We start from the raw sequence: 25,240 nt of genomic DNA on the forward strand, positions 1-25,240 counted from the left end.
CAGAAGGAGTGAGCTTGACCTGGGGCAGTTCATGTCACAGAAGACTCAGGTGTACATTGAAACTGCCCAATGGCCCCTTCAGCTTCAGCCCAGTGCAATTTTAAGGGGCAGTGGAAAACTTAGTTGTTTCTTCACATGCATGGCAGCCAAGTCTTCAGTGCATTTTCTAGAGAGATATCTAAGGTACATCTGAAGTCTCAAGACATTCTGATTTGATTTGAAGGAGGCCTTTGGGGGACAGTAAAAACAGTCCATTTGAGGAAACTCTAGTTGAGTATGTGAAGTAAAGGCATCCAAAATCATTATTTTCTTTTGCAAACCATGTCTCTTCTTTTCTACAGTACTAAGGATGTGCCTGAAAACACTGAAACAAGTTTTGCTCCAAAGATCTTTTCCGTGAAAAGGATGGTCATTTTTTAAACTAGTGAAACAAAATGCAGCAGTATTTCTCCTTTGAGAAAAATAAAAAAAAATAAACCTTCTTCCTTAGAGTTCTTATTTCTTTTTCACCCTGTGTCCATAAACAGATAATAAAGACAAGTGAAAAAACACTGGGGTTGTATTCAAAATTTGAAAACCACAAGATTTTTTACAAACTTTTTGGGGAAATGTTTAGCTTTCTGACAGATTATACAAACTTTACTTATAGAACCATAAGGTCCTGCTAACTTGAAAGCCCTTACACATGAAATGCCCTTCAGTGGCCATTCTGCTCAGGAACAGTTCATCCTTGGGAAAATATTATCGCTGGAATGCTACAGGAGTCCACAGCTTAGAGCTGGAGGATGCATTTAAATTCTCTAAAGAGGCTTTAGGAATTCATAACAGCACTTGATCTACCTTTGGGGAAGGGAATAGCAGGGTTTTTGTGCTGCAACAGCTGAAAGCATTAATTGGCTGATCTTTTCACCAACAATTCATTGTATTTCATTACGTGCCTTTTATATGTCTGTTGTGTGGCCCCAGTGCCTTGCTAAATATTTCCTAACTGCAGCATGGCATCTTTGAAAGAGGAAGAAGGGCTTCAGCCATTGCTCTGTTCCCAGAGAATGAAAGCAAAGTCAAAATTAAATGGGAAAACAACCGTCACCACAATGATAATCAAACTGCAGGCTGCATTAGCATTTTTCTCCAGAAGCTCTGGTATGAGGCAACAAGATGCATGTCTTTCCACAAAATAATTATGCTGTAATGAGACTGTCTTAATGCATTCAGAAAGAAAAACTGCTGTTAAGACTGACTAAATGGAAGTACAAAAGCAGAACAGGTAGCCTAAATGGCAGCTAGGCTTTATAGTTTCTTCCCCAGTCTGAAAGATTAGGATTAGTGTGATCATAGCGAGATGCAAGTGTAAAATCCAGATCTGGATTTCAGGCTTTCCCTCAAGAGGTGGAGAATATACAGAGGAAGGCTTCTGATTCAGATTCATTTTGTAGAGGAAATGTGTAAGTCTCTATCTGTTCACTCTGGTTCCAACAAGTAAATAACTTCGGCCCCTCTGATCCCCGTGGAATGATGATTTACAACACTGGTAATGTGCACTGTAGAAAAATACAACTTGTTCCTGAAAACCACTGATTAAAGTGATCATAGCAAAGCCAAATAACTCATGGCTTCCTCCTTTTATCACTCATAGCTGCCTTACCCCTTGTTACTCCACTCAGCAGCACTGACTCTGATTTAATCTGCTGGAAGGGGGCTTGTCTGCAATGCTGATCAACACAATTCAGTCTTTGCAAACATTTGCCAGTGCCAAGGGACCTTCTGGTAATGCTTTTAGCAGAAATAATTTTAGAAAATGAATTGCTAAAATATGAACTTCCACAGAGACAAGACCAGAAGAAAAAAAATGACAAAACCATAATAGGCACTGCCTCCTCACTGGGAAGCATGAAGGATACAAGTTATTGAACCAGGAAGGAAGTACAGCCTGGCAGATCTGTTTAGTCCTGTCTCATCCACCATCGCTGCTGCCTCAGTCTCTGCCAGGACTCTGTCACAGGGGAGATCCATAAAGGGCAAAAGCTACTAGTGATGGAACTGAACACTCCATTCCCATTTGGAAAATTGCAAATATTTTTTGTTGTTTGTATCCCTGCTCCTGGTGTCTCTCTGCACTGTCCCAGGAATTGTGTGAAATGTTTTTCTCCTTCCTTCCTTCCTTCCTTCCTTCCTTCCTTCCTTCCTTCCTTCCTTCCTTCCTTCCTTCCTTCCTTGAGAGAAAGGATCCAAATACAGAATGTGGGGGAAACACTTCAGGAACCCTGTCCATTTCATTTCTAGAAACTGACAATCACAGGGAATCTGGGTGAGATGGAATTCAGGCGTGCCCCCTGTCCTAGTGAATCTCCCTGGCCCGGAGAGATCCCTCCACTGATGGATGCTGCATGACTCACTAGAAATCTACACCAGCGCTGCCTCCACAGCCAGTGTGAATTTCCCCTCACCTCTAACCTGAACCCACTACTAAGGTCCTCCATGGACACTGCAGCCTGTTTCATGTCCCTACATCTGTTTTACACATATACATGGCTTCTGAGACCCTCCACGAACCCCACACCTTTCCCTGGTGGGCTCTTCCATCTCCCAGTGCCTGGAAAGCTGTAGGCTGGAACGTGACTTATTCAGATCAGAAACAGAATGCAAATTCAAACAGCAAAGGTAGTTTAACAACTGTGACGATTGACCACAGGCTGTGCTGGCGTCAGTGATGGGCAGTTTAGAATTAGCATGCCAGATGTTTTTAAATGATTGCTGTGCTTCAAAAAGGAATTAATTCAGAAACATCCTCCACTTAGTGTTTACCCTATATTACTGTGCTATATTATCCTGTAATTGCTTGTTAGGTCAAGATTGCAACCTAGCAGGCTCCTCTTCCTTGCCTAATTAGCGTATCTTCCTCATTGCTCAGTGCAGGACTTGTTGTTTTCCCCCTACAGATCTCCTTTTCCTGTGAACACCCTCTCAACAACACAAATTTATTCCCTCTCCCTCCAACAATCCAGCCCTTCACATGCAGAAGAGCTGCTGTTTGCCCGAGCGGGCTGACCTGAAGCTTCTAACCAAACAAGCTGTTCAGTCTGATGAGCTTGAGGCAGTGGAAGTGTTTCAAACTTGGCAGCACAGCCAATTCACTACTCAGACACTGTACATTTCCCTCCTGTCTGATCCGCAGCCCCGCAGTGACATGAGTCATCCTCCTTCCCCTTCTCTTAAACCATGGACTTTCCTGGGGCCGAGCCAGCACATGGCCCTGCACAGAGGTGTGCCACGTGAAGACCTGGCTCCTGTGAGGACAAATCCTCCCCTCTGGCACAACAGGTCTGCTCCTCTACACCCCAGGCCCAGCACTTGGCTTGTGTAGGGTGTGAGCTCCTCAGAGCACAAGCACTGTCTCTCTTCAGCTGCATGGAGTGCCTGTAAATCCATGGGGCAAGAGCCAAAACACAGCATCACCCTCGTCATTGTGCAAATCTCTTATCTCTTGAGCAAGCATCCTCAGCTGAGCTCAGCCAGCCTCATCCTGTATCTTGGCCTAGAAAATGTGGCTCATTTTTCATCCCAGCCAACTGTCCTGCTCTTGCAAAATCTGGTATCAAAGCCAGCAGAACCTGGCTCCCCATGTGAGACCACAATGAATGTTATACCAGGTCCTAGACAGAGCAGTACAACAAACACTGGACACCATCAAGCTGGAATAGAAACAGGGACAAAGTGGAAGGGTTTGCAGAAGCCCGAGATTAAACCAGACTGAGATGCCTGGCACAGTGCATTATGAAAGATTAAAAGAGTTGATCTGCAAGGCTTGGCTGAACAATCCAACAGCAATAGCCTGGGCTCAGAGGATGATGAGAAACTGCACCCTGGTACAGGGAACTGGCATTAGGGATAATGAGGCAACACTAGTTTGGACAATGAGAGCTATTTCAGAAATTAGGAATGGGATGCAATACATGGTCTATCTATATCTAGACACAAATTAGTAGAGCAGGGGAGTCAGCCTGACCTTCCCTTGCTACTTCCAGAGCAAATTGAGCAAGCACTTGCTGGGACTGTCCTGCCCCAGGCACCACTGCACATCCCACAATGTTTTGCAGGGACTTTATTTCCCACAGGTAGGACACAGAGGTCTTTGCAGCTTCCTCCTCAGGATGGCTTCAGGTTTACATGGTGAGACACTACAGGATATGTGGATTGTTGCATTAAAATTGGCAACACAGGCAACAAGGAGTGCAAATCCCAGAGCACGCAGCACTTTCCAAGGACCACACTCCTCCAACAGACATAGACGGGGCTTATCCAAACAGCTCAAACTTTTGCTGCCCCAGGAGCAGGGGAATCAGATCAGATCAGCCTCTGATTTCCTCTGCCTTCAAGCACAAGCAAGTATGCAAAGAAGTAAGATGACATTTGGCTTCTTGCAGAGAACAGCAGATAATTCAGCGAGATGAAAGGACAGCCTCGTCTCCCTTCTCGCGCAGAAAACCATCTCCGCCCGGCTGGGCAGGGACCGATCTCTGCTGAAATGATGCTGCTCGAGCGCCTCTCTGTGGATCTGAGCTCCTCTCCCTCCCTCACAGCCTTCTCTATGCATCAACTGATCTTTAAATTTTATTTTCTATTTTTAAAATACAGAGACAAATTGCTTCTATTATACCCTGAGCACCTCTGAGTTCACTGCACTTGGCACTGAGCTAGGAGTTGGCCCAGCCAGAATTCACAGTTTCATCTTTTGATGGTGAGATACATACATACATATATATATATGATACTACTCAAGGCCTTTCTACAGTTTCCAGCAGCAGAACAGCTGAAATTGGAGCAAACCTACAGCTGCCTAGGGCTCACATAGTGACCAGGAATGAAAGCACAGCTGCCAAGGGCATTGTCTTTGAGCAAGCAATCAGGTGCCTGTGTTTGTCAGAACATGCTGTAGAGCTCAGCACAGAGCTGAGTTCCATCACCAACACACATGTCAACACACTGATCATGCCAATTTTTCTGTATCTCTCGAAGAAGCAAGAAACAAATGGTCCCCTGCTGAAATCATGAGTTAAAACAAAGGCTCTTCATCAGCCTCCTGCAGCTGTGTGTTGTTTTCCCTTTCTCTGTGGAGCCTGCCAGCTCTTGGTTATCTTGGCCAAGGACATGATTAGAATCTTAGAGCAAATTCTAACTGCAAACAAACGAGTGCATCTTGAGAGGAATACACACAAACTGGTGGATGCACAGTACATCTAACTGTTCAGCAGATCCTGTCCTGCCTACGATGCCAGGCAAGCCCTGCTCCTCTTCTGGATGGAAAGCAGATGGGGTAGGAATAATGGCACAGATCCCCAGACCCTTTATATTTGCAAATAGCAAGAACTAGACCCAGTGCTGTTCAAGGGGCCACATATTAGTTGTGCTGGCTTTCTGCAGCACGGGAAGAAATGCAGGAATAGGAATTTCTGCCCTGAGTAATCCCCTATGCCTGGCTATGGCAGAAGGTCTATTGTTTCTGAAAGTAGCATAGAAACAAAATAATTAAGCTCTATGGCCAGCTCAGCAAGAACAGAAGGAAGGATCAAGGATTGCTCCTTGTTCACTTCAGTGCTGACCCAGGTGGCTCAGTTTAAACAGGCATTGAGGGTGGTTTGGGCTCACCCTCCTGACTTCGCACTGAGGCAGATGGCAAGAGCTCACACAGCCCAGTCCCAATATCCGTAACAATCAGATGAGCTGTGAAGCTGTAATCTGTGGCAGATGGAAAATGACAGCACAAAAGCTTTTACTACAGCCCTCAGAGCCTTCACAAAGGTAGCAAATAGGAAGGTTCAGTTCAAATAGCTTGTCCTTCTCCGGAGCAAAGCCAGGCATCTGAGACTGTGAAACAAATGGAATGCTTCTCCATTTTCCTACCTCCCCAACAGAATGGCTGACTTTATTTCCACAGGATGAGCTGAAACCCCTCATCAAAACTCATTCCAAAACAAGACAAGTTGCTATGAAATAATGAAATGGGACTTTGGCACGGGAAAATCTACACAGCACAGTCTGTGCTGAATCCCTGGCACCCTGCATTGGTGCTCTCCTGAGCCTTTGTGGGAGGCACTAGAGTGAGACCTGGGGGGGAAAAAAATGTCCCCCGTGGACACAGATTGGAGTAGTTCCTGGGAGATTTGTCAGATTCTTTGTGGGTTAGGCAGTCATCCTGGAAGCATGATCAGTTGTAGAAAGACTGAAGCTTTCTCATGGGCCTTCCAGGCTGCAATTCCTAAGCAGTCTTATTCCAAAACTGCCTGCTTTGAAGTCAAGAGAAACAACTGCAGAACATCCTATGTCAGGCCTGTCACACTCTGCAGTGTCACTGCTGCTTAGCACTGCTGTGCTTTGAGGGAAGACACCTCCACAGCCAGTTTGCTGCCTCCTTTGAAAGGACCAGGTTTCTGGTTAAGCACCAGGATGTTGATGGCTGCCCATGTGGGTAGGAGCAGAAAATGAGACCCACTGGCGAGCTCCAGCAACACAAGGACAGAAAATCAGAATCTGACAAAATGCCAATCCTATGAAGAGCAAGAGACTGTTAATGGAGGAAAGGCTTTATTAAGGTTCATTCTATTATGGTAACATACCAGATTGCTCTGATGCTCCAGGTCCCTGGGAGAGAGAGGTGATTGCAATAGAGTGTCTATTAAAATGTCAGTGCTGGATCATGAGCCTCTCAGGATGCAAGGCTGGCTACTGCTTCTTCTCTCTCTACATTTTCTCTCTCTCATTGTCCATGGCAGCTGCTTGTGCCTGCAGATAATCCCAGTATTCCTGCTCCTCTATTTCCAGAAGTACCTGCTGCCTAAAAAGGAATGTGGGAGAAAGGGTGGTTAAAACAAAAACAGTCCCTGACATTCCCCCAGTGCTCAGACAGTACCCCCAAGGGCCCCTGGGGCTCACTACCAATTAAGCAGTTATACTTCCTGTGTCCAAAAACCCTCAGCAATTCCCTCACGCCAATCAATACTCAAGTTCACTGTTCCTGACAGGAAGGACCTCGGAATTTCGCTTGTCTCTACATCTCTGTAGACACAGGTCTCACTGCAGTTGTATTTACACTACTCTGGCTTCAGCTCTCAGTTCTCAGGGAGCAAGATATCCCTAAAGGGGATGACTCCCCAGTTTTCTGGCATCAGGCAGACAAGGGTCTCCTCTCCAGCTTTTTGAGAAGGAGGGACTGAACTGCTGGCTGGTAGCATAGGATGGAACTTTTCTGTACTTAACTAGCCAGACAACTCCACAGGACTCCCCCTGGAGACAAGGAATTAGAGAAGGCTACTAGGTAATATGTACTATAAGGTCACACCTGCACCCACCTGTTTCGTTTCAAGCTGGAGAATTAAAGCATAGTGAAAAGATACAAAATACTGACACCTATCTAGCTGCAGGTTTCCAAAAGAATTCAAGGCAAAGGACCCCAAAAAGAGATGCCACAGTGCCATCTAATGACGGCATCCACCCAATGCACCGTCCTCGAGGCTGCCCGGGGACCTTCTCAAAACAAGAATCCTCCAACACAAACCTACTTAGACATCACATGAACCCGGCAATGCACGGGTCGAGAGGGGTACAAAGAGATCCCAGCTCTGCCTGGCTGTGGGGTCTAAAGGAAGATGCAAACACGCGAGGATCAGCGCGCACAAACTGTGTTGCACAAAACTGCATTAGCACTTGCATCCTGGCTTACAGCTGAAGCTGTTCTAGGAAGGACAGAAGGGAGAGGAGGAAGGATTCTGGGTGGCTGTCAGGAATCCAGCTGCCTGAACACCAACCTTAGTCAGACAGAGACCTCTCACAGCACCACAGAACAACACAGAAGCTCCAGGGCCAGACCTTGCACGAACTCAGCAACACCACAACTTACAATAATGCAGATATGCTTACCTTTCAGGTAGAAAACGAAACCTATCACGTAAGAAAATGTTACATCTCTCAATCCACTGCAGTTCCTGCAAGGGTTTGAGAGGCAAATCTGGTTTCTTAGGGAAAGTGTCCTTCAGTGAGTAGGAGTTGAAGTCAAAAAGGAAGATGGTGCTGTGAGTGGCTTTGTCCTGGACCAAATCATCTTCCTGCTGGTGCTCATCTCCTAGACGGAGACAAGAACAGTGAGCTACTGCATCAGGAATCATCTAACAAGAACTACCAAGGATCAGTGCACAGCTGAATGCATCCAGTGATGGTGTATTTATGACCACTCCAAGGTGTCACCCACCTCGGAGCAGCAAGCAGCAGTTCACACTATCCACAGTGAACACTGGCTGCCAGCAGGGTTCTACAGCATGAGAAGGTGGAGTGCAGAAGCAGTAAACAGCCTGTGATGTGTCAGTGTTCATCAGGGACACTGTGCCATCCCAGGAGAAGATCAGGACCTGAAGCAGCAAAATAGACATGTAGATGTAAAAGAAGTAAAAAACATTTTGTGTAAAGGACATGAGATGACGTCCAGGACTTCACATCCCCAACTATGATGCTGCTTTCTTTGCCTGCCCCATAGTCACAAAGATGAAGGGGAGTGGGGGTATTCTGTGGACAGGGACTGTCATTCTGCAAGGTCTTCATGATTCAGGGAAATGAGGAACTGGAAGGACAGCTGACTCATATCTTGTAGGTTGAAGATGAAGAACAGCCCTTGCGGGGAACTTGGATTGAAAATGCTGAATGTTGGGATTGGAAAAGGGCAACAAGGCACATTTGAAATGAGCTAGATCCAGCCTACTGCATGGCAGCTATGGTGAATGGCTTTTTGTCCTTTCCTCTCCATGCCTGCAAAGTTTCTGAGGCCACTTGTAAGGTCTGGCTGGACTTGTGTTTGTAACTTCCTTCCCAGGATGCCCTCTCATATTTCACCCTGAGGCTTCATGGCTGAACCCTCCCACCTTCCAGATGGACCTGTCCATGTGCACCTCAGTGCCCAGATAGAGGGCACAAGTGCAAAGGGATGCTGAGTAAGACTGTGGAAGAGAAATCTTTTTGAGCATTACCAGCTACACACAGACCTGTAACTGGTGCAGGAAGTCTTCATGTCAAAAATATCTGGAGGCTGTGAAAGGGTGTGAGGCAAGAACGGTATCTGATTGCCCTCCCTGCTCGTTATCTTCTAGGCACCCAGTTACTGTCCTTGCTGGAGACCAGATCCCAGCACAGATGAACATGTGTTCCTACCCAGCTGTTAAGAGAACTGGCAGTAATACTCACTGCACTGGGGAAGGCCAGGACAGGCATCACTGCACTGACAGTAAGATTTGGATTTTCAGGCCTGTAAAAGACACACAGGTTTGCGCTGCTGTTGCACGTACCTGAGAGGCTGTGATAATGACAGTGGCAATTTGTGGCACACTGGCTGGCAAAAAGTCCCAGCCAGCTTCCTTCCTTAGAGAGACAAAACCTGTATCCTCCTGGGCAGGAACCCCCAAGGTCCATCCCTGTGTAAACCTGCCTGGGAACTACACTGGAGATATAAATCCCTTCCTGCTATGGAGGCATGAACCCAGAGACTTCAGAGCAACAGCTTCCCTCCTCCTCAAACCAAGGGGATAAGTGAACACAAATATGATAAAAAGATAGCAAGAAATGTTTATTCTGACTTCTAGGGGCATGGTATTCTGTTAAGGGCAGAAAAGGGAAGAAAAAATTCCCCTGAGTACCCAGCAGAGACACAAAGAGTTTAACATCAGCCCTGGAGCTGTGCTAGAAGTATTTGTGTTCTGGTGCACAGAAGAACCCAGGAACACCCCTAATTCTGGCAAACCACTGAATTTTAGCACTAGCAAAACCACACTTGCTGCTGACAGCAGCATGGCAGAGCCATCTGGGTAAAAACAGTAGGAAGTTCTCTACTACACAGAAATCTGGGGCTCCCTGTTAGACTGGACCACTATAACCATGGCTTCTTTGGCTGGGATCTACCTCACCTGTCTGCCAGGAGTGTGATGCTGGACTTTCCAGCCCTGGGTGCTTTCACCAAATAGAAAGAGCTGTCTGTACACAGCACTAGAAGCTGTATGACGGGACAGACAGAATCTGCACCGCATGTCTCATCACGGGCAGCTGCAGAATCACATAGAAAGTGGATACTACGGATGAAACGTTCCTCTAGAATGGCAGCCACAGACAGTGGGTATCCTGAGGAAGGAAGAAAAAAGGAACTGGTAATTTATCCAAGCAAAGCTTAGTTTGGAGTGTGGTCTGCTCACAGGGAGAACAAGCAGATGGCAGAGGAAGATTCTTCTGCCAGGAGAGTCCCTGCATCATGGCAGGATGACACTAGCATGGATTGCAGCCTGAACTGTGATGCCACAACAGTCCCAAAAATGACCTTAGAATGCTGTGACAAAGAAGTGACTGTCATTGTCTCATGGCCTCAGGGCAAGGCTGATCAGACCTTGCTGCAGCAGTTCCAGCCCCTGCATTGTCCTGGATGGGGATGGCTCTGCAAGGGCCAGGGCAGTCATGCTGTGCTGGCAGCTTCTGGCCAAGCATCCAATAGACGGTTGAATCCAAAACATTTTCAGGTTTCCTTGTAAACTCATCACCAGCCCTTTATTCACACTAAGTGTAAGCCTCAAACTCATTGGCCAAGGTGCAATTTATCCACAGTGATCCCAATACACAGTCCCAGATGGCAAGCTCACCTAGGTGTTTATCCCAAATAGTTATTGTTGCATCTTCACCTGCCAGTGCCAGATACCTGGAGCAGGAACTGACAGCCGAGCATGCAATTGGAGCTGCACATGGCCACACAACATCAGGTTTCAGATCAGAATCTAAACAGAATGGCATGAAGAGAGACAACTGTAAGAAGGTGCAGAACATTCTCTCACATAGTAATAGCATCCATTTTTCCCATTAAACATGCACCATTCTGCAGCCTCCTGCCAGAATGGTTTCACTAAAAACACTGCCAGACTGTGGAACACAGAGCCCCACAATCCAAATGCCAGCCTAATCCACAAGATATGAGTCAGCTTTCCTCCCAATTCCTCATTTTCCTGAATCATGAAGACCTGGCAGAATGACAGCCCCTGGCCACAGAACACTCCCACTCCCCACAGAGTGCTCTGCTAGAAAAAGCAAAACTTTCTTACCTGCTTTCTCCTGAAGTGAAGGGTTAAGTAAGTACAAGCAGAAATTGTGGTTTCCATCCCAATGTACACCGATGCCAACTGGAATATCTGGTAGAGAGAAGGGGATGACAAAAAGAGAAGACTGGGAACAAATAGAGGAACAATCCAGGACATTAGAAAACACCATTAGAAAGCTCTCATTAGAGCTTTCGTGGTACTCCTGATAGAAATTCTGCTCACACAGAAAGTAAACCAGAACAACCTCTCCCTTTGTTTGTTTGTTTGTTTTTTTTAATCTTGACTATATGCCTCCTTTTTTGTTTTTTGGGTAGTTGTTTTGATCTGGGTTTTTTTTCAGGAGAGAGTTTGTGGCGTTTTTTTTTTAAATATGAAGGTAAGGGGTTTTTTATTCCATGCCAGTAACTGACTTTGAAGTCAGGACTGACAGTTTTGCCCAGGTTTATGTCCTTGGAAAAGGAACTTACACAGTGGATGTAAGCCAGACCCACTGAGTTCTCACTGGAGCTCAGTGTCATGCAATGACTGTGTTTCACAGATTAACAGCTTTTTGTCCATTTGGATTACCTGGCTGCACCTTCATTTCTGGTCCCTCCAGGATCTGGCTAGGAAGGAGGAAGTGAAAGACAGCATATCTGAAAAAGGAAGAAATATATGTAAAAGAAAGGCTTTGATAAGTAGGCAGCACTATGACAAGACCTGGAATGGCTCCAGCCCCCTGCCCTGAAGCCTTGGGATGAAAGAAGCAAAGCAAAGACATCTACACAGCTCAGTGCCCTGTGTGGATGACTCATGGGTTGAATCCTGGTTGGTGCTCCCACTCACCTGGGGATCTCCTCCTTGATCACACCCTCAGCCTCCAGATTCTCCTGGTAAGTGCTCCGGAAGATTGCTTCCTGCAGCTCCCACTGGGAATCCTTGATTAGGTGGTTGTAGCCCAAGCCAAGCATGCTGCCATCATCCACTTCCTTCAAGGCATCCAAAGGGCCTTTAAAACTAGTGCCTGAATTGGAACACAAAGGGAAAAGGCACAGCCCTAGAGAAGGACCAACCATGAAGCAAACATCATGGAGGCATTTGGGAGTGGCATGGTCTTGAAGCAGAAAACACTTTATCTTGCTTGGGAGTTTCCACATCGCTAGTCCATCTTCCAGTATTTGAATGCAGGGATTAGGGCAAGACTTCTGAGGATCCCACTCACCTTGCCTTTCTGTGGCATTTTTCCAGCAGAAAGTCTGCCCCCTCCTCATCCTTGGTGTTTCTCTATAAATCCAAGACTCAGAGTGATGAACTAGAGGTGCTGCTAGATCTAGGAAGCAGCCTCCTCCCTCTCCAAAGACATTGAAACCAAGGGTGTATGACACCCAGTCTGAGACACTCTAAAGCATTTTGTGCTGGCAAAGGTGACATGTGAGATGGTCTGGGAGGAAGCAACTCCCACTACAGGATTACATGTAACTAGAAAGACAGGTCAGGAAAGGACCAGGGATCATGTTACTGAAACTTTCAGACCTGTTCTGTATTTGTAGGAGCCACGATTCCTTTCTGACCAGAAACAGGCTGCACACACAGTCCTGACCTGTAATGGGTTTGGGTGGTCTCACTGTCAGCAGCAGCACTGGGGGATCCAGCTTTACATCAGCTTGGATTGCAGACACAGGAAGCCCCTGCAACAGAAAAGTGCCCATCTGAGAACTGTGTTGAGTGCTACACTGATGAGTTTTCACCTGTTCATGGGAATCAAATGCTTCCTAAAGAATTTAGGAAAACTCATTTGTGTATGCAAAGGTTGGCTGGCACTATCTGAGAGATACTGAGTTTGGGCTCATTCTTCAGGCCAAAACACAGAAGCTTGAGAGTGTCACTACTTTCTCAACTACATTACAAGGATGTCTTGCCCAGACTGCTGTCTTTGTGCCATCTCTCAATTATTCCTGTTGCAGCAGAGGCCTGTGTGAGTCACAGCAATGCTCAGAAAATAAAGGGGGGGGGGGGGGAGGGGAGGGAAAGGAAAGAAAGAAAAAAGAAAAAAAAAAAAAAAAAAAAGAAAAAAAAAAAAAAAAAGGCAGGGCTAAAGGTTGAAGGGTGTCTCCTGAAAGCAAGAAAGCAAGAATCAGATTTTACTTCTCAGGAGCCCAGGACTGGAGAGTATATGCTTGTCTCGGAACAGAAAATTGTAACAGGGGGCCAACACCAGTGCGTGCCCATCACCACCACCCCACACACATAGAAATTGGGTTAACAGAAAAGGTCTGGCTTCATAGTTTTTGGCTTTGCTAAGTTAATCAGGGTGTTTGCCCTGAGGACAAGGCTGAGAAGCAGTTCCCTCTTAAGTGTCCAGGAAAGTCTTTGCTGAAGGAAGAGGAAAGTGTTAGGAGGGTGCTATTACAGAGGGTTAGTTCAAGGTGTTGGGCAGGAGGTGTCTGTGGCTGAGAGGTGAAATCCAGCAGGGTGAAAGTGATAAAGGGGAGGGTTAAGCACTGACTTAGCCTTTAAAATTCCCCATGACAGCTCAGGGTAGTCACTGAGGCCAGTGACCGTCTCTGCAGAATGGTGTCCATGCAGCTCCTCTGTTTTCTGCCAAAACTGAGCTGACAGTGGTTAGTGCACACAGGCAGAGACTCTGCCCTGCTCAGGTGGGTGGGGCTGTGACCCCACCAGGCTCCTTTTGTATGGCATCTAAAGCACAAACCCTGCTTCAGGGCCAGACTCCCAATCAGAGGTATCCTGCCTGATTCCCACTCCTCTTCACCTTCCCCCAATAACATAAGGGAGTAGACCTGTGGGAATACCCTTACACAGGGCTCCTTCAGATGGAGCAATACTGCTGAGAAATGAGCTGCAAGTTTCAGGGAGGGGCAGCAGGAACATTAACCCTGGGACCAGGGGAATCTCTTTGGAAAGCCTGTCTTGGGAGAGTAAACATATCCCAGTAGCACAAAGGCCTTATGAAATGTGGGATGGGCAGCTGCAGCAGATGTAGAGACACACACAAACCATCCCCTAGGGCCAACAGGAGTGCTCAGGCTGTGTTTTGCTGTCACTGTCTGCAGCAGCGAGGCTTGGGGGAAGACCTGTGGGCAAAAAAGTGTAAGAAAAAATAGCACAGAGGGAGATGGAACTGTTTTGTACCTCAGATGAGCTGTTTGACCTCCTCTCACTGCAAGCCAGCTCTTCTGCAGCTCCCACATTCTTTTCCATCTCCGTCAGCCAGGAATCCTTAGGCAATTGGTAGATCTCCAGCCAAGCTTTTGTGCTGTCTGCATTGGGAAACCATGTTAAGCAATTGGTAATGAGGAGGAAAGGTCTGTCAGGCAAGCAGTCTCTGTTATCTTTTATCCTTATAAAAAGATTTGTCTATTTTTTGAAATACAAAATCTCTGTGAACTCCATGCAGCCCACCTCTCCTCCCACTTAAGGCTTGACATGCTTGATTGAGACTGACCTCTCAGCCTCCAGCTCAACTCCACAAGGTCTCACATCTACCAAAGAAATTCCATGAAGCTACTCGGTCAAAACCCTGAGTAGGTGAGTAGAAAGTTAGATATGGTCTCACATTAGTTCTCTGCTACGTCTCATTCTCAGCATGTGTCCAGGCAGATTCCACCAAACACAGATCCAGAAAACCTGCCTGTCATGAATTCAGCAGCCATGAAACAGAAGAATGTTGTAACAAGGAGTTTCTTGAAGTGGTTTTAGAGATTCTCTATGCTCGCTGGCCTACGTCTGCAGAGAAAACTCCTCAGGTCTACATCTTTCCAGCATAAAAGTGAAGCATAGCAAACCAGAGGAAGAACTGAGTTTGGTACTTCTGGAGAGAGGGAAAGCTGCTTTCACCAAGCTTCCTGGGAGCTGGGGACTGCACTGACCAGTTCCAGGCAGCTCACTTTGAGATCAGTCCTGATCCACACCAAGTGTTTTGAAAAGGAGAGGGAGTGGCAGGAGCCGCTATTTAAGCCGGGGGAGGAACTGGAAGGGTTAAAACAGGATCCTTGGGTACCCAGACCACTTGCAGCATACTAAAAACATTGCCACTGCCCCTCTGTTAGAACACAAGAGTGTCCAAACACAGCATGTTCCTGCACTTGCCTTGCAGCAGGATTCCTGCATAATCACCACCTCGGGACAGCACCACCTCCACACAAGTGCTTCGCTGGCTGATGTCCTTCTGCCAAGGAAAATACAGGCTGGCCTCAAAGCAAGATCACTGATTCAGAGAGCTCCATGGGCTTACACAGTTCTCAACAGGATGAAGGCCAGGCAGATTGTTGGAAGAACAGAAATAAATATTGGGCAGCAGTCTTGGAGCTCTGCTGCCTATGAATAAATTCCTGAGGGCAACTGATAGTCCTCATGATTGATTAGTTCCCAGCCTGTGCCCAGTGTCCATGGAATTAGCTCAGTACTTACCACTTCATTCAGGATTTTAATGAGCAAGAAGCTTTCCTTGTGAAAGCAGAAGAGCCAGGCAAGCCCTGAAATAGAAATACAGAAGTAGCTGAAGGAGAGAGAGAAAAGTGAATTAATGTTATAGACAGGCTCTTGGGAGACAACTGTTACAACATGTGAAGGAGAGTGAACAGGATTACATTAATTTCTGGGCCCAAGGAATAATATCCCACTGTTTCCAGCACTAAACTTTTGCTGGCTTCCTTATGCCAGCATCAGTGAACATTTGATTGTGCAGAGAGATGGGTAAGTCAGTCAGAAAATTATCTCCACCAGAACTGATAACTTTCAGATGAACCAACAAATTGTTACAGGTGCAGGAACAGGTCACAGGCAGGAGGTCATATCGAGCAATAGCTCTTTCTGCCCAGCCCAAGATGTTCCTAAACTTTGCTGTGCTTCACCCTCAGCTCTGCACTTGCCTCTGCTGTGCCAGAAAGGCCACCAAACCCACACCCTCTGCTAATCACAAGGCCCTAATTGTTAGCAGTCCAACAATCCATCTGTTAGCTGTCCAACGCCCTCTCTGCAGGGCTTTCTAGGAAACTTCTCAGCCACCCTAATTCTTCTTCTGATCTAGCAGTGTTCCTGCTGATCTAGCAGTGTTCTGTAGGAGTTCAGCTCCAGAGCACAGGAGCAGGAATCCCCAGCTAGGGCAAGGAAATTCACATCACACTAACCCATTTCATCCACAGCAAGCAGGACATGGCACTCATTTCCCAAATCTGAGGCATGGATGGCACAGATCTCTGTGTTGGCTGCATCCCTAGCACAGACATCCTTGAAGTCACACGTGTTGAAGGCAGCCAGACCCACAGACAGACCAACAAAGATGTATTTTCCAGACACTGCAAGGCAATTGGCTCTTTCAGTTACCTACCAAAAAAAGAGAAGAGATGAGTGCACCCAACTGGCTTCTCACAGCAGGGTACATCAGCCATACTAATGATTTATTACAGGCCTTTTCACCAGAAAATGCTGAGTTCTTCTGCAAGGGAAACGTTTTGACACATTCTTTCCCCACAAGAGCAGGGAAGGGTCTTCCATCTCTGTCACAGGGATTGGTCTGTGTTAGCACTGAGTAAGCTTTCTCCCACCTTTCCCCTTCCCACAAACAAAAGTGATTTAAAGGCCAAGAAATCAGGAGCATTCAGCCTTCCCATTCCAGTACAAAGCTGTGATGGGATGTGGAACTCCTCCAGGCAACCACAGAACACCATCAGACAGCAGAGCATCCTCCTGGACACCTCCACATAATAATGGGGAAGGCAGCACTGTCATTCTGCTCACGGTGCTCCCATTGGAGTATTCACCATAACACAGAACTGAGCTTGCCCACTTGTGTGCTACTGACTAATTACCTTCTCCCCAGCAAACAAGGGTGGAGCCAGCCTGGGAAGCAGAAGGTGAATTTAGTGTTTAATACCTGCTTCTCTCTTTTCAGAGAGGTGTGATAGTTGAGTGGGAAGCAGAACCTGTCAGACAAGCTTAGAAACTGCAGGCTTTTAAACTGAACCAGTGAGATGGTGGTGCATTCTGAGGAAGGTCATGAACAGAAGAATGACAAAATCTGCTATGGTGGTTAATGCTCTATCTGCTGGCAGAGGCTCTGTACCTGGAATTCAGCTGTAGGAAAGCATTTTTTGGGCTGGACCTTCAGTTTTTGTGCTTCTTGGAGCATCTCCCTTCTTTCAATGATTTCCATAGCACTCTCAAAAACCTGCATCACCAGTTTGTTGATCATCCTGAAGGGCTTCGGCAGCACATCACGCTTTCGATCAGGATCCAGCAGGAAGAAATCTTCCTCGTCTTCCTTGGGCCAGTCCTTATCAGATGGTGGGGGAATCCCCAGGGGATCCGTCCGGGTATTCAGTGCCATGGTTCTCCCCTTCCAGATGCAAAACGCACTACGATGCAAGGAATCACCCTGGATGCAGAGGAACGAAGAGTGCTTCAATACTTTCTTTCATGAGGTAATGGGGAAAAAGATGATTAATGATGTCTAAGGGGGGGTTCCTTTCAGTGCTGATAGCCAGAGGAACCCTGTTCTATACAGCTCATTTCTCCTTGTATCACCTCTATTTCCCGGGGGTTTTGTCCTGCTCTGGGGATCTCAGCCGCACAGGGATCTGCAGGCTGCCCACAGGTAAAGAGAACCCAAAACCTTTGTCACGAGCTTGTGTAAGAATTATGACAAAGCATTCAAAAATATTAGCTTATTTGTTAATGGACTTATTCGGCCTGGGTAAAATCCCAGTGATTAACTTTGAGAGCAGGTGTTCCCACTGGAAGTTTTCTACTTCATTTCCAAGAAACCGGGTGGTTTCCAGCTTCACTTTAAGAGTGATTAAATACTGGAATAGTCTGCCCGGGGAGGTGGTGGAGTCACCATCCCTGGACGTGTTTAAAAAAAGACTGGATGTGGCACTTGATGCCCTGATCTAGTTGAGGTGTTAGGGTTGGGTTGGACTCGATGATCTTGAAGGTCTTTTCTAATCTACACGTTCTGTGATTCTATGATTCACCTCTGCGGCGGGGCCGTGCTGCCGCGGGCACACCCCACCGCCGCCACCCCTCACAGCGGCCTGACCTCGGAGTGGGGCCGGGGACCGAGGGGCCGGGCCGGGGTCCAGGGGCCGGGCCGGGCCGAGCCGGGTTCCTCCGGCTCTCCCGGGAGGATCCGCCGCAGGTCAGCCGGTGGCTCACGGGCGGGGGAAGCCTTTAGGGGTGACACCGCCGCTGCTCCGTTGTTGACGGTTGCCGTGGTAACGGCACCTTGGTGCCGCGGCCCGGCCGGGAACGCGGAGCGCCTCGCAGCGTTCCGCGGCGGGGCGGGGCCCGAGCGCAGCGGGGCGGAGCGGCCGCGTCCCTAGCGCTGTTCCCGCCGTACTGCCGAGCCATGGAGGGCTTCGTGGACTTCACCAACCGCTCCCAGGGCCGCGACCAGCTTTTCCGGTGAGTGTGGGGGCAGGTGTTCTCCCCGGGAGCTCCCAGCACTGGCCCCGGGTCCGTCAGCGGCCCCGCGCCCATCCCCGTCCCGCCGGGCCGCGGCCCCGGCCCCGCTCCCAGCCCGGCCCTGCCGCGGGCCAGCGGCACCTTCCGCTCCCAAGGCGGTGTCAGAGGATGGTGCCGGACTCTCTTCCGTGGTGCCCAGCAACAGGACGAGGAGCAATCGCCGTAAACTAAAACACAAGAACTTTCACCTCAGCATGAGGAAGAACTTACTTACATTGAAGGTGGCAGAGCGCTGGGAGAGCTGCCCAGGGAGGTCCTGGAGTCTCCCTCTCTGGAGACATTCCAAACCCACCTGGACACGTCCCTGTGTCACCCGCTCCAGGTGATCCTGCCTTGACAGTGGGGTTGTACTGCATGGTCTCCTGCCAACCCTGACAATTCTGATTCTGTGAAATAAACCTGTCCTGCTGCTGCCATCCTGTGATTGTCTGTCTCACCTGTGTCCCTCTCTCCTCGTTTTTTCCCTTCCAGAGCCACTCAGTATACATGCATGTTGCTTAGCTATTTAATAGAGAATAAAGCCGATAAAAAGAAGCTGGTAATGAAACTCAAGCAGTTGGAATCTAGCATGAGCTCTGGCCGGAAAAGTAAGTACCCAGTGTCGAGAGGGATAAGACCTTCACTTGCTCCTTCCAGTAAAACAGATCCTGGCCTTGTGTTTCCTATAGTTAACCTACCTTGACCCACAAAACCTCTTTCTGCATATTTACAAAACTGTCAATAGACCTTTTCCCTGCCATGGCTTGCCAGGACAGGCAGGGCCAAATAGACTTTTTTTACTTCCTCAGCCTCCTCTCCTTTAGACAATTGGAATTACCGCTGGAAGGATGAGAGGAATAAGTTCACAGTCAGCTGTTCCTGTAGAGGCCAAACTGTCACCTCTGTTCAAGGACAGACCAGGGTTATGAGGCAAGGCTGGCTCACTGTGTGCTCATTAGTCCTTCCAGCTGATGGGTTGAGACAGCCCAGTGTTAAAAGATTATCGTCCCACAAAATCACTTCTGAAGGATCATCCTTCAATATAGCTTTTATATCCTACTTAACATGTTAATTTTCTTTAGCATTTATGCCCTACTAAATCACATACCCTTCCATGCTTCTCACACAGCCTGACCGTTTGCATCACTCCATTCTGTGTCACGGTTGCATCCATGATGGTTACGCTGTTACTATGTCTGTATCACTTGTTTTCAGCTTGGTGTTCCACCCACTTGTCAATTGCTCAATCCTAGGACAACTGCAACATACTAGACAAATATCCTAGTTTATCCTATTGCCATGGATTTGTTTATTATTCCATTAGCTTCAGAGTATGTAATTTCGAGTGGGGAAGCCAATTGGTTTATCAGCATAGCCATAATTCGTGCTTCTGCTAAATAAATCACTAATAGACACCAGGCCTAAGTTCAGGGCTGTTGTAGTTCCACCAGGCTTGTGTGCTGTCAACATCTGTCACTGTGACTAGGTGTCAGGTTGTAAAAAGGGTTTTGAATAATATTGTATTAACATGCAGGGGCCAAAACTCAAACAGTGCAGTGGGTGAAATTAGGTTTGCCATATGGTTTGAAATGGAATACACTGTTCCATACAGTTTGCAGGGAGCTAATGTCCCTCTGACAGATTCATGGCTGAGGATGGGCTTTGGTCCCTGTGCTCAGCAGGTGACTCACTGGCTTTCACAGGGACATAGGAAACTTGTATCTCATGGTTGCAATAGGATTAATGCAGTAACATCTTCTGTCCACACAGTGAGGTAATGTCCAGTGAAACGTACAGCTGAAATCAGAGGCTCTGTTTGTGTTCTTTATTTGGTGGCACTGACTCCTGCAGAGTGAGGGTGGTACAGAGGGCCCCCAGGTCCAAGAACAGAGTGGCAAGAGAGGTGCAAGTCCTGGCTATTGACAAAACATGTGTGTAGGTCCTGGGCTGGTGATGTTTACACAGAACTGAGATGTTTACACCCCTTTCCTCACCAATTCTAGGAAATGCTTAAGCACACAAATGCCCAAAGCCCTCCAAGTTTTGTAAAAGTTCATGCAGACAGTGGCAGGCCGAGTTCTGTGTGAGGCTGGGCCCTGCTAACCTGTGTGGGGTTTCTTGCAGTGTTCAGACTGGGCAACATGGTGCATGCCTTGGTGGCAGCCAGGAGAACTGCAGAGCTGCCGGAGGTGGTTCCCCGCCTGTGCCTCACGGGCTCCCACCTGAGCCGGGCCCTGTACTTCGTGTGTGATGCCGTGCTGTGGCTGAGGAGCGTCGGGCTGCAGCCGCACATCGACAGGCCCAAGTGGCACAGCTGGGCCACCAAGTGCTACTACTGCTCACTGCTGATGAACCTGGCCAGGGACTGGTATGAGATCTCCTGGAGGCTGGAACAAGCTGCGGTGGAGGAAAAGACAAAGGAGAAATTCTTCTCGCAGAAGCACGGTGAGGAGCTAAACGGTGTGAGAAGTGATGGTTTGCACAGTTTTTTCTGCCAGCTCTTTCAGATATTGAAAAGGAATCCTCCTTTGCTGCTGGACTTGGTGAAGAACCTCTGTGATCTCCCAGGCCCTTTGGATACACTGGGAATCTACAAGACCAGCCCAGGAGTGATTGGTTTCTGCGGCCTCCTCTCCTCCCTGGTGGGGATCCTCACATTAGCAAGCCCACATCTGAAGCTGAAACAGTGACATAAAAGGAGCTGCATAGTTTTAGGCTGCAGCTTTGATCCTCTGATAGATTTTTATCTTCATATGGCACTTTTGAATGAACGTATCTTATAATTACCTCAAGATTAATTTTGTCCTCTGAATAAGTATATTTTGCCCTTTTTCCTTCCCTGTGCCTTTGCAGATGAGTTTGGTACCGCGACACACTCCCTGATGGAGTGGAGAGAGGAAAAGGCTGAGTAATATTTCACAAACAGAAAGAGGACTTGGAACTTGGCTGCTAGATAAGAAAATATTCCTTTATTTTAATGCAGGGTTGTGAAATAGCTGCCTAAGTAACTGTAATAGGTATATGACTCACGACTACACTAATCATGTTTACACTGGAAAGTTTCAATTCACTAATCCAAGGTCCCTACAGTCAGATTGTCTAGAGTGGGCTTAATTAGATTAGGAGCTGAAGTCAGGGATGAGTGTTCTGATGGGTTTGGGTTGATGGATCCTGTGTCCTGAAGGCACTGAGTGCACTGTGATGGTACTTGGAAGTGGTCTCTGTGGTGTGTGCACTGGTGATGCTGGAGCTGCAGTCTCGTGAGTGCCAACTCCTGTCCCAAGAAATCTGCACTTTCTTTGTTTCCTTTGATACTGTGAGCCAAGGACTGTTGGCCAGTGACTCTGACTGCACCAGCAGGCCACAGCTGAGGGCTTTGGTGCAGGACAGCACATTAACTCCCAAACCCCTGTAATTGCAAGCACAACTATTTTCCATTAATGATATTGTGATAAGGAGCTTCTTTTTGTCTTTTAATTTTACATGAAAAATTCCAGTATAATGAGTTTGGAACGTGCAGTAAAGGAGAGAAGCCTGGCTCAAAGCTCGTTGAGTCAGAAAAACTGCAAGGACGTGTTTCTAGTTGTGTAAGCTCCAGGAGGGAAGAGAATGGAGTTGGTCATGATAACATCAGAATCCCGTGTGAGAAGAAAGCTTTTTACTGGATTTGGGCATTCATGGTTTAGACTTTCCTGTTTGGTGCTCCCTATCCTCCCTGGTCGTGACCACGTGGTTGCTTGTGTGTTCCCTCGCTGGCTGAATGGGTTCAACCATTTGAAAATGCCTCATGTTTGCCCTGCAAATGTGTTATTGTTAATCACTGACCTCACTGGCAGTGATGGCTGGCAGTGTAACTGGGCTAAAAGAGAAATGCTGTGTCCAGCTGTCTAGCATGGCCTGCGGTTTTTGCTGCTCCTGAATTTGCAGTTTGACACCATCTGAGACAAAATTGCACATTATATAGGAGATAAATTTAACTTTTTTGTTCGTCAGAGTTAGGCCTGTGTGTTCTGCTGCTTCCTGGTGTAAGAAGTCCTTGTTTAATCTGCCAAGGAGATGTGAACAGGCTACTCTAACCTGGGCCAAGGTGCTCTCTTATTATGTCTGATGCTATCTAAAACCAGAAAATTAAAAGGTGTGGGTCTCCTTTATTAAAAGGCAAAGGATGTGGAATTAAGTAGGCAGGTGAGGCAGTGCTCCAGTTTACCTGAAGTTGTGGTTGGGCTTGGAATCACTTCCAGTTTGAATATGAAGTGATAGCATGCCAATGAAGTGTTTGAAAAGAAAGAGGTTGCTGGGCAGGATAATTAAGTGTGTTTGAAGACCAGATATGGCCTTCAGCAGATCTTCTTTTTAATATGGAAATGATTAGCACTAAAAGTAGAGCATACTGGCAGTTCAGGCCTAAATTGAGCATTGTGTGTGGGATATGTATTATAGGCTGTATTCTAGGCTTCCTCTCCTTCATGACAATGGATTTTTTTTTGTTTCTTTCTCCATTTGTCTTTCATCTCCTGGCAATGTGGAATCCATCCCTATCTTAGTCAGAGCTGATCATTATCCCAGTGTATAGCAACCCCTGGAAGAAAGGAAGAGGAGTCTTGATTGTCTGACTGGAGGTTTGACCAGCTTTTGTCTATAGAATTCCATCTGATTGCTAAAATTGTGTTTTCAATCCCACTTAGGGGAGCTCTCAGATGCAAAATACTTCACCATATATTTTCACTGGTTTGCCAACTGCTTTCTCTTTCTCTCTTACACTTTTCAGGGAAAGCCATTGATACAGTGGTGCAGCCCAATCTCCACCTCCCTTTGCCCTGCAGGCAAACACTGCAAAGCCCTCAGCCAGGCTTTGATGTTTCTCCTGTAGGGCCTCGTGTGGATTAGCATGTACAGCCTTACTGAGGGAAATGGGGGGTGAGTTTTCAGCCTGTCTCAGCCCTACCTGTCCCATTCTCCATGATGTAGGCTGGAACACACAGGAGTACCTCTGTTTACTGGATGTTAAGCACTAATATTTGCCTTCTGCTCCCCAGCTGGAGGCTGGTGATTTATGATACCTTAACATAATGAAGCCATAGGATTGTGATCCTTTTAGTGCCTTTTTTTGGTATCTGTTTCTAATACATCAATTGGAGTGAGAACAAGATGTTTGAACACAAGCAATAAACTGTGATGAGTGTGACACTGTGTATTATTTGGAAGGTGGTGTAAAGAGATGCTGAAGGAGGGAGAATTCCTCCCGTCTCTGAATTTTATGACGGGTGACATTCCTATTTAAGAGACATTGCCTGTGGTTGGGTTCTAGAGCTTTCCTTTTGCAGTAGCCAACTGGCAGCTAGACTCATCCAGCTAATTTAGAATCACAATTTCAGCTGCAAAAACATTTAGAAATACATGAGCATTAGGTGAAACTGTATCCTTAGAATGCCCTGAAACAAGATGGTGTTTTGGGAATCGCCATCAGCTGCCTTTGGGTACCAGCAGTGAGGGCTGGAGCGTTATGGCCAGTGTAGGTGGGTGAAAGGGACGGGGGCACCTGCATTTCAGTATCTTATAAAAAACTTTTCATTTGGATGGTCAAAGTTTAATGACAAATGCCACCTCAGGGAGGGAACAAAGGGTAACATCTGGGGCAGAGGTGGCAAGGGATGGAGCCAGGATAACCATTAAACTGAGCTCACTGTTAGCTCCTACCCCCTGCAGTGAGAGTCTTGCAAGCTTGGAAGCTCCAAAATGTCAGCTCCTGAACAATGTATAAAGCATGGCATTCAGGATTGCTTTAGCAAGAGTTTCCTTCTGGATTAGTGGCCTCATACACATTCTGTAATGGAAACAGTAGGAGAGTGGTCATCTTCTCTTCTGCTTACAGACAAGGCCTTCCTGACATTAACACTGTGCTTGGCATGAAATTTCAAAGAATACGTGAGCCATTGGGGATTCCCAGGTGAATGTCAAGAGCAGTCAAAGGTTAAAAACCAACATCTCCAGGGAGATACCAAATAAGCTGGTTCTGTTGAGGAAGTGTGATTGGGGGAGGGTGTGAGTAGTCTTCCAAGTGTCTAAAAGCTTTTCTGCCAAGAGCAAGGCAATAAATCAGTCTCTAAATCCAGGAGTCACTACTTTTATATTGCCACAAAGAATTAAATCATACCTTCTTTTGAACTGAAAGTAAAATAAAAATCTAAATAGATTGCACAGGAGGGTAGTCCTTAAAAAGAAACTGGGCAGACAACAGTGGTTATAGGGTTGCTCATCCTGCACAGAAATGAATCAGATGCCTCTCCCGTCCCTTCCCAGACCAAAGTGTAAAGGTGCCTTGCGGGGCTTTGGGGATCTGGCTCACCCCCTCCCCGTGGTGGGAGGAGAGTGCAGAGCAGACTGCAGAGGCAGGGGTGTGAAACTGCCTCCCTGCACCCTGTGGATCTGGTGAGCTGTAAACATTGCCTGCAGGAGCACAGGAAGTGTTTCTGGTGCCAGCTGGAGTGGTGGGGCAGGGAGGCCATGGTACCTCTGTCCTGCAGAGCTGGGGCTGGCACAGCCTTTGCCCCAGAGGAAGGGGAGGGGATGAGCACTGGCATTAGTAGGGCAAAGGCTGTGTTGGCTCCTGACTCCAGCCAAGGCAGAGAGGAGGTTGCTGTGCCCTCTGCACTTTTAGCCAAGCCAGCAGGGCTGGAAAAAGTCTC

The 25,240-nt window shown here is 47.3% G+C and overlaps 2 protein-coding genes across 3 annotated transcripts; one reads left to right on the forward strand and one right to left on the reverse strand.

Annotated features, from left to right (window-relative positions):
* Positions 1-6,580: 6,580 nt before the first annotated feature.
* WDR93 (WD repeat domain 93) lies at positions 6,581-17,439 on the reverse strand. Its single transcript, XM_066196489.1, has 15 exons — positions 17,176-17,439; positions 16,241-16,436; positions 15,522-15,586; positions 15,201-15,279; positions 14,244-14,371; positions 12,691-12,778; positions 11,937-12,114; positions 11,679-11,746; positions 11,115-11,201; positions 10,662-10,793; positions 9,942-10,152; positions 9,226-9,286; positions 8,243-8,399; positions 7,915-8,116; positions 6,581-6,832 (listed from the first exon to the last, which is right to left on the reverse strand). The coding sequence occupies exons 1-15, from the start codon at positions 17,437-17,439 to the stop codon at positions 6,739-6,741; spliced, it is 2,010 nt and encodes a 669-aa protein (XP_066052586.1). The 3' UTR covers positions 6,581-6,738.
* A 992-nt stretch (positions 17,440-18,431) lies between these two features.
* Positions 18,432-23,881, forward strand: PEX11A (peroxisomal biogenesis factor 11 alpha). Of its 2 annotated transcripts, none has more exons than XM_066196490.1 (3): positions 18,432-18,515; positions 19,047-19,162; positions 20,679-23,881. In XM_066196490.1, the coding sequence occupies exons 1-3, from the start codon at positions 18,460-18,462 to the stop codon at positions 21,242-21,244; spliced, it is 738 nt and encodes a 245-aa protein (XP_066052587.1). In that variant the 5' UTR covers positions 18,432-18,459; the 3' UTR covers positions 21,245-23,881. The 2 variants fall into 2 exon arrangements, with proteins under 2 accessions (XP_066052587.1, XP_066052588.1); XM_066196491.1 differs by having other exon boundaries at positions 18,443-18,515; positions 18,715-19,162; positions 20,679-23,879.
* The last annotated feature ends 1,359 nt before the right edge of the window (positions 23,882-25,240 follow it).

The sequence above is a fragment of the Chamaea fasciata genome, unplaced genomic scaffold (genome assembly GCF_029207755.1).
Source record: "Chamaea fasciata isolate MVZ Bird 193981 ecotype frontalis unplaced genomic scaffold, bChaFas1.0.hap1 SCAF_14, whole genome shotgun sequence".
In the NCBI taxonomy this organism is placed as follows: Eukaryota; Metazoa; Chordata; class Aves; order Passeriformes; family Sylviidae; genus Chamaea; species Chamaea fasciata.